This window comes from Callorhinchus milii, unplaced genomic scaffold, assembly GCF_018977255.1.
Source record: "Callorhinchus milii isolate IMCB2004 unplaced genomic scaffold, IMCB_Cmil_1.0 Scaffold13, whole genome shotgun sequence".
NCBI lineage: Eukaryota > Metazoa > Chordata > Chondrichthyes > Chimaeriformes > Callorhinchidae > Callorhinchus > Callorhinchus milii.
In genome coordinates this window covers 2395913-2404974 of record NW_024704754.1, presented here as the reverse complement: position 1 = coordinate 2404974, position 9062 = coordinate 2395913, and the positions used below count along the sequence as shown (strand labels likewise).

The following is a 9062-nucleotide window of genomic DNA, read 5'->3' as shown; positions in this document are numbered from 1 at the left end:
CCTCAACGTAAGAGGTGATCGTGAATCACTGCCTTTTGGGAATAGAGGAGGATAAACAGAGGAAAAAAATTCCGATGCAAAATTGTGGGAGAAAACAAAGAGAGAGGCGCCCTTACAGCATAAGACAAAATATTTGGAACATGAATAATAAACCAGTGTCTGACTGTACTCCTCACATTTTAAATGTTGTTGGTTGTTCAAGGAATATTTTGGAAAACATTTCAAAAATTGGCGCAGGGTTTTTATTGCTCACAGTAAATGGAGACATGTGCATACGTTTATTTTTCAAAATTACAACAACAACTTGCACTTATGTAGCACCCTCCACGCAGGATAGTGTCTCAGAGCGCTTAACAGTGGCGGAGCCTGATTCCAAGCCGGGGGGAGAGGGGAGAGGCGGCGATAAGCACAGTCGTAAATGTATAAGTTACAGAACTTCCTTCAAACTTTGTTGAGATAAAATAAACAAATCTGTGCAGTTCATTTTTCTTAATTAAAGGGAATTGTGCATTTTGGATGAGATGTTAAACCAAAGTCCCATCTGCTTGTTCAGAAGTTAAAGATCCAATGACATTATTCGAAAAGAGGAGGGAGTCCTCTCTCCGGGTGTCCTGGCCAACAATCCCCCAAATTAAATTGGTCATTTACTTCATAGGTGTTTGTGGAATAATGCTGTGCACAAATACACAGTCACTTCATATTAAATTCTGTGACCTTGCAAGGATACAGGATATTCAGGAAAGATCAAAGTAATAGGAAAGGTGGAGGGGTTTCCATGTAAAGGGATATCTGTCGGTTGAGGTCGTTGGAGTCAGTATCAAACCCTCTGGTTAGATGTGCTAAACGAGAAACAGTCGAGACTAACGTGGGGTTTCCTATGGACTGTCAAGCCAAAGCAGGGACTTGGTATTGTATGGTAATATTAGGAGTGTATGTGAGAAAGAGAAGGTAGATGTGATTGGGACTTCAATCAGCCCAACATAAACTGGGAATACACAAGTACGAAAGACTCCGAGCTGGTAAACGTAGTGAATGACTGTTTCCTGACTCAGTGTGTCAGGCAGCCCACAAAGGGCAGTTCTCTTCTTGATTTAAGTTCTCGTCAGTGACCCAGATACGATTCAGGAAGTGGAAGTAGTTGATCCATTGGGGACAGCCATCACAGCTCAATAACATTCAGTTTAACTGAGGAAACTGTGGTGTACAACTTTAGGCAAGAAAAACCTCAGGAGTATAAGGCCTTAGCTAAGAGTCATAGACTGGGTGGCTATCAATCCAGCACCTTGGAGAGGAAAGACAGGTTGGAGATGGGACAGTAATTAGGGAACAAGGATGGACGTGAAGGGCGCTAAATAAATGCAAGTTGTTGTTGTTGTTGATGATGACAGCTGTTTTGAAACAGGTGGCGACTGTGCCAGTGGACAAAGAAAGGTTTTTGATGCTTGTTAATAGGTGGGGCAAGAAAGTGGAGTTGGGAGTTCAGGAGAGGAGTGGGGATGGGGTCGAGGGAGCATGTGGTCCGTTTCATGTGGGAGACGAGGGTGGAGAGGGATGAAGGAGAGACCGGGTCAAAAGTGTGGAATGAGGGAGGGTGGGCGGGAGGGGTTGGAGGAAGCTAGAGACTGGAGGGGGTTCTTCGGAGTTGCAGTTTCTTCAGAGCAAGTTACTGCAGATGAGAAACGTTTTCAATTGGAGATGGAAAAGCAACATTTTGTGATTCTGACATGATTAAGGCACTATATACCCAATTGAAGGATTGGAATAATGACGGTTTAGATTCAATACTTCCCCTTCCAATCACTAATAGAGATGTGCTCAGACTTCCCCTTGGGTCAAAATGACTGGGCTGCCGAACGGTTTGGAAAAGAGAATGCTTTTGACTGGGGTGGTCGAAAATGATACTCACGACAGTTCCACTTTTCTCAGCCTCTGAAGGTTCGGTCGTGAGCGAGGACCGAGGTCAATGTTAAATGAAACACTTAACGAAAGACAGCAGCACCGACAATGTCGCACTCCCCCGAACCTGCACTGGAGTGTCAGCCTAGACTATGCGTGTTCCATGTTCCATCATCGGGTTGAACCCACAAGAGAAATTAGATTGCTGAAGCTTCTAAGAAAACAACATGGTTTATGAAAAGTGGCTTGCTGTGAAGGTAAAAGGTCAAAATGTAAGCTGAGGGTTTCAATTAAATAACACAGAAACTCTCAGAGAGCTGAATTGTCTCTCTCGAGGTTTTCATCCTGACATCGATTATATTTCTAATGCAGAGCTGGAATTCCCCAAATTGCTGTCATGTAACAAAAGATATATTACGACCCACATTGCACACGTCAAAGTATGCCAACAGGTACCAGAATGTGCCCGGCATATATGGAGCCACATCTTAGCTTAAGTCAGTGTTTCCAGGGAAGCAGGAGGGAAAATCGAAGGGGAAAATAAGAAAGAGAAAGTAGAAGTCATATTGGTTCCCTCTGATACTAATCTGCTACAGTTTATTGCCAGAACAGTGAATATTTTAGTTAGGCGTTAGTGCCAAAGGCACCTTTGAAAATTTAATACCATCTGGTCCACATAAACTCAATCAAATCAGCTCTATATATAAAAAAAAGGGTCTGTTTAGCTTTTTGAAATACAATCTTTTGCTCATACAAGGGTGCCCTTGGGTTGGAAAAAGTACAATCGTGAAATGTTCGAGCTAAAGAAGTAATTACGAGGGGTGGGAGTGAGGGGTGAGGTAACTTACTCCAGGGTGACATTCTTGGCAACAGAATATTGGAATGGCGTCAATCCTCTGTGGCGGTTTGGGTAGTCCAGTTCCTGAGCCAGGTGGGTCCGCAATACTCCAGAGCACTGACTCATTGGAGGCAGGAATTCTACCCACTCGGTTCCTGTTAACCCTCAAGTCAACAAGCTAAATAGATAGCGTGGTCCTAGCTGGGCAAGCAGTGGGATGCTTTCCAGACAGCCCTCTTAATGGTAAGTTGTGCAGTTTTATTGGTTAGATTCCAGCAGTACCCGTCTTCAAAGTGCTCTGAGGCATTACTAAATGTGAAGGGTGCAAGTTGCTGTTGTTAAATAGATTTTATTGAATTATAATGTCACGACAGAATGCAATTAAGTATTAGTGAATGAGAGTCCAATGTACAAGAATTAAACAAACAGTGGAAAGTCAGGACAAATCCATTCTGGAGTTTAAAGAAGAACACGGCATTAAGATAAATGGGGAAAGGTCAAGGGAACATATTAGATCATAGCAACATGGCAGATTGAACATCAAAGAGAAAACATACTTTGATGTAACGGAGATTCCAGACAAACACTAGAGAAAATGAGAATGAAAACTAAGTATCGATCAGTAAATTGTGAATTTTAAACAAAAAGGGACCATAATGGTTATAGTTTACAATGGTTATAATCCACTACATACATTTACAAAGCATTCCATTTGTATTCAATCCAATAAATGGGTTATATGACATATATTCAAGTATATAAATCACAGAAAAGTAAAAATTGAAAAAAACTATATCTCTCGACCTCTGTCACTTCTACTCAAAACATCTGCAGTATATGGCAAAAGAAAAGAACAATAAAATGGGATTGCTGGCTTGACACAAGTTTTGAAAATAATAATATAAAATCTTTATAGCAGGATATGGCACCTTCCATGTTGGCAGGACCTCTCAAAGCACTTCACAGAATTTCCCGTAAAATACAATGATTATATTTTGGTAAGTAAGTTCAGCAGCCAATTTGCACAAAGCAGTGACCCACAAATAGCCAAGAAAGGAATGACCAATTTTATTTTGGGGATTGATGGCCGGGCCACCAACCAGGAGAAACTCTCTTCTCTTTTTGAATAATACCACGGGATTTCTAACGCCTAGCTGAAGAGGCAGACATAACCTCAGATCAATGTTTCATCAAAAGGACAGCACCTCCGACAACGCAGAACATTCCAAGCGCTGCATTGGAGTGCCAGCCTCGACTGTGAGTTCAAAGCTCTGATGTCGGGCTACAAAGCCACAACCTTCTGAGTCGGGAGGAGGGAGAGTGCTACCAACCGAGCCAGGCTTACATACAAAATGGTCGTGCATTCTTGCTCTTTTAGGAAACCATATGCAGCTCAAGGTCTTCACCAACTTCCACCGGCTCCTGGAATATGCGATGCAGGTTCTGATAAGGCATTTCAAACTGAGAAGAAACGCTGGGGCTTTCATTTTCACAAGGGACGCGGGTCCTCTTCTGAAATGTAACATCATACTGCATCACTGTTTCCCCTTCTTCTTGCTCCAAATAAAACTCAAACTCACTGAACCTGAGATTACAACTCCAAGGCAGATGGTGCTTCTGTAAGTAACTCAGTTCTTGGCCATTGAGATACAATAAAAATCTGTCACTCAGATTTTTGACTTCGAACTGAAGTCTTGAATTATCTGGCGTAAGGAAAGCTTCAATTTGAAACTGTAACCTGGAAGCTCTTGGGTGGCTCAGTCGGACATTGCAGGTGTCTTTCCGACCAAAGGTCATTGTCTCGTACGATTTATAATTTCGCTTTTCGTTGAATTTGATGAAGTTGAAAACATTTAAATTGCCTTGTTCTGGATGATACATCTGGATCAAAAAACAAGGCACTTTCTCCTGGGTCTGTTCGTCATCGAGGGCGTCCATTTCCAATTCTTTTTTCCTCCTAGAAATTAAAAACGTTAAGCATGTGCGCTTACATTTTTAATATCTGTTTGGCGTTTTTACATTCAGGTCCAACTTCAGAATCTTTTCCAAACATTCAAAAAAGCGAGCGAGTCAAAGTGTTTCGTAATGACCTGAGCCACTATTCCTGCAGCCAATTTGTGCAGAGCAGCAGTTTTAAAACCAAAAGGCCGAAAGAATTAACAACAACGACAACTTGGATTTACATAGCGCCCTCCACGCCGGACGGCGTCTCAGAGCGCTTCACAATAACGGAGCCCGGGGCCGAGCCAGGGGGAGGGGGAAGAAGGTGAACAAAGGCACAGTCGAAAAGAAAGGCAAAGAAATTAAGCTTTTCCTCACACTGACCAATTCAGAATGGAAAGTCTCAAAGTGGCGATTGGTGCCAAAAAAAATGTTTCACAACAACACAACTGTTGATTAAAGTACAGGACTTATTCTCCCAGGGCCAGGATAGGTCGCCTTGAATTGGTTTCAAAATGACGTGCTCAGCAGTGGAATGTTGGATGAGAGTCAACCCTCAGTTGGCTGTTTCCTGAACCAGATTGGCCTGGAGTTCTCCACGGCATTGCAAATGACGGACCAGCCAGTCTCGCCCGTCAGCAGAACACGGAAAGGCGGACCGGCTATTGGCGAGAAGGGGCTATTCCCACTCAGCACCTGTTAACCCCGCAAGCCGAGCCCTTAACAGGTTGTGCGTTCCTGCCTCGCCAAGAGGAGGAAAGCTTGCCAGGAAAAGTGCAGCAGCTCAATGGGTGGAATTCCATTTAAGGGTCTGATAATTTGACAGCTTTCTCACCTATGGATATCAATACAGTACATAATTATGTATATCAAAGATTAACCAATTTGTACCATATATGCTGGGGATAAAGTTACACCTGGGTCTAGATCAATGGTTATAATAATAATAATAATTCTGGCATTGTTGCCAATTTAGTGATTTTGTTTCTGGTTCTAGAGATTTTTGGGGGGAGTTTTTTAAAGCTTTGCTGCAACAACCATTCTGACGAAAGCTCATCAGCCTGAAACGTCTAATTCACTTTCCTCTCTCCATAAATGCTGCCTGACCCGCTGAGTGTTCCCAGCGACTTCTGGTTTTATTTCAGATTCGCAGCATCTGCAGTGCTTTGCTTTGTGTTATTGTCAGAGTGTTGGGGGAAGAGGGGAAAGAGAGTGTGTGTGTGTGTGCGTGTGCACGTGGCCACATTTGACAAACGTTGATCTAGACATAACCTATTAACGTAGCATTTTAGGACATCCAGAATTTGACATATAGTTGAATCTAGAGGGCGGTGGGTGGCTGAGGGTGGAGGGGGAAGCAGAGTGATTGGAGGTAAGGTCAAAGCACTTAAAGGAAACTTACAGAAGAGCAGCTTCAAACTGTAAGGCTGTATATACGCAAATTCTGGAAACTCGGAAATACTACTTCCATAGAGCAACTAATAATAATAATAATAATAATAAATAATCCTCGTATTTGATATAGCGCCTGATCATGTTTTCGAGACGTCTCAAAGAGCCTTGGGACTCCCTCCCGCCGTGAAAGGAGCTACAGACAAATGTCATTTTTGCTGCTGTTTCACAGAATATGAGCGCAAAGCGAATTGACTGTACATTTTGCGGTGAAAACCGAAAAAAAAAAAAATCGGCGCGGATTGAAGCGGCCAATTTCTTTTGGGATGATGGTGATGCGGAAACAACAAAAAAAAAGTGGGATAGAATTCACAAACTCAGTCCTGATTTCGAAACCCCGTCGTCGTAACGGCAAAGGCTGCCAATGAAGCATTTCAAATGGTCTGCCAATGATCTTATTATGTAAGAGAAGCTCTCTAGGTTAGAGATTGCCCTCTCTTTCTCCCTCTCTATCTCTCTCTGACTCTCTCAGTTGCTGTAGATTCACATACATTCTTTACCCCCATTTTTGTTACATGTACAGTTAGTTTCCCCTTTTTACTTGAGCTTATTACTGGGTTTGCTCCTTGCCTTGTGTGTGTGTGTGTGTGGTAGGGAGGGAGGGAGAGGGCTGTGGAAGGGTTAAGTGTTTAGTTTCTGCTTTGAACAAAAAGCAGAGGATTTCACATGAAAAGCACTTAAAATGCCCCATTATTTCCAGTCGGATCGTGGTGGGGGCTGCAAAGGTGAGTCAGAGTTTGGAGCCAAATGCTAAGAGTGTTAAGAGAGTGACTGAGAAAAACACAACACACATGTAGATTAGTTACAGTGCAAACACAACACAACTGCCCCCCCCCCCCCACCCCACCCCAGAGGTGTTGTGAGCAGACCCCCAGCACCACACACAGCCACACACTCACACCTGTCCATTACCTGTGCACACCTGTGCGGATGAGCCAAACTGCAGAAAGAAAGCTCCCACAACGACTGTGATCTTCAACCCCAACACAGCCCCATCACATCCGTTTTTCTTTTGTGTGCAGGAAAAGCCAAATAGGGTCATGTCATCAGCCATTCAAAATGCACTGCCAAACTTTATACACATATATATATATATATACAACTACCAGCAACACTTCGCAAGCACCAGCAGTAATGATAATAATAATAATAATTATCATACTAATAATAATTCGGTCACTTCAATCCACGACTGTTTGCAGGACGCTGCCGTGCGCGATCGGCTGCCGCGTTTCGCCCGCGCGCGCACACTTTGCGGTGCATCCTGTGAAGCGCTTTGAGACGTCTCGAGACCGTGCGAAGGCGCTATATCAATTGCAAGGGTTGTTATGTTATTATTATTGTTAATGATTACTGTCGCAGTCAAGCCCTGGGAAGCTGAAAGAGAAAACAGAGGAGGAAGCTGGAGGGTGAGAACGCACGTTACTCTGCTGAATGGGGGGGGACGAAGGAGAAAGGACATCGGGAATCTGAACGCTGTTTTAGAAATGAAAAGCCCTAATTGGAAAACATCCGTAAAACGCAAACCTACCTACATGGTAATAATAGTAATGATAATAATAGTAATAATGATAGTAATAATGCTTGCATTTTGAGATAGCACCTTATCGTGCCTTCGAGACGTCTCAAAGCGCTTTTCACAGGATATACTGTAAAGTGTCGTGGCTGTATTTTCTGTGGGCGAAACGCGGCAGCCAATTGCGCACAGCAGCGTCCCACAAACAGTTGTGGGTTGAGTGACCAAACTATTATTATTATTTTTGAAAGGATTAGTACCCCCGGAAAAGGGATCGCTGTCAAGTCCCTCTGCTGGAGGCGTGAGTGTGTAGATATGGTTAAGCACAGGGTCAGGCTTTGCTATAGTGCCTCCTTTATTGAATAGCCTGCCAACAACACTGACTGTCAAAGCTCACACACACGAGTATTGACTGCTTGGCGAGGTAGCATTCACGGCTTATGTCCAGGGCCTTGGGACGTCCTCCCCGATGTGAAAGGCGCGATGCAAATGTAATCTTGTGGCTTGTCTGCGGATCCGCACCCGAGCAGAGGGAATAACAGTCCTGCGGAGGAGGAGAGGAAGGAGTAAAATGATAATGAACCTGACACGGAAGCTGTACTGTCCTGTATTGTTATTGTCAGGCAATTGCCAGAAGGTGGCAGTGTTTGCGGTGTCGCATTGAATCCACTTAACAACACGAGAAATTATTATTATTAGACGGAAAAAAAGACCCAGGTCCATCTAGTTCGCCTCCCACCTTCCTGGCGGTCAGGTGCACACGTGTCCCGAACATACCTACGTTACTATATCCCATCGTGTTATTTCCTAAAAGAAAACTATCTGATCTTGTGTTTGAAGGAATTTGAATGATTGGTGTATATTGATCTCATCCTTCCAGTTGGACTACATCTATGAAAGCAATATGAAAAGGTGATTGAGTGTAGCAGCCCATGGACGAGAGAGCTGGCACAAACACACAGCAATCCTTTTCGCTAAGTCTGTCGAACCTCAAAGAGCATTGCGCGTGAGTCAGTGCAATTATCGAGGCAGTTTCGTACAATGAATTGTACAGTCTAATCCTTGCTATACCTGACCTCTGAGAATTTGATAGGATAGTGTAGAATGAGTTTTCCCACATACAGAAAGTTTAAAAACTGAATACATTTAGCTGTGTAAAAAGAAACATTCTATGTCTTTGTAGAAATCATAATATAATAAATAATCCTTGCATTTGATAAAGACTTAGAATATTTGATTCCCGGGCAGGGCGAAATGTTGGGCAAGTTTTTTTTACTCCACAAGCCTCTGTTTACCTAGCAGTAAGCAGGAACCCGGTTGTTAGTTGGTTGGCGGATCGCTTTTCCGGGGATAATAATCCCTTAAAAATAAAAATTGGTTACTCAATCCACGACTGTTTGTGGGAATATTAGGGTTTGG

General features: G+C 43.2%; 1 protein-coding gene across 2 annotated transcripts; it reads right to left on the bottom strand.

The window, feature by feature from the left end:
• Positions 1–4028: 4028 nt before the first annotated feature.
• Positions 4029–7214, bottom strand: LOC103183695 (TRAF-interacting protein with FHA domain-containing protein A-like). Of its 2 annotated transcripts, none has more exons than XM_007901316.2 (2): positions 7050–7214; positions 4029–4691 (listed from the first exon to the last, which is right to left on the bottom strand). In XM_007901316.2, the coding sequence occupies exon 2, from the start codon at positions 4670–4672 to the stop codon at positions 4109–4111; it is 564 nt and encodes a 187-aa protein (XP_007899507.1). In that variant the 5' UTR covers positions 4673–4691; positions 7050–7214; the 3' UTR covers positions 4029–4108. The 2 variants fall into 2 exon arrangements, with proteins under 2 accessions (XP_007899507.1, XP_007899506.1); XM_007901315.2 differs by having other exon boundaries at positions 7040–7213.
• Positions 7215–9062: the final 1848 nt, after the last annotated feature.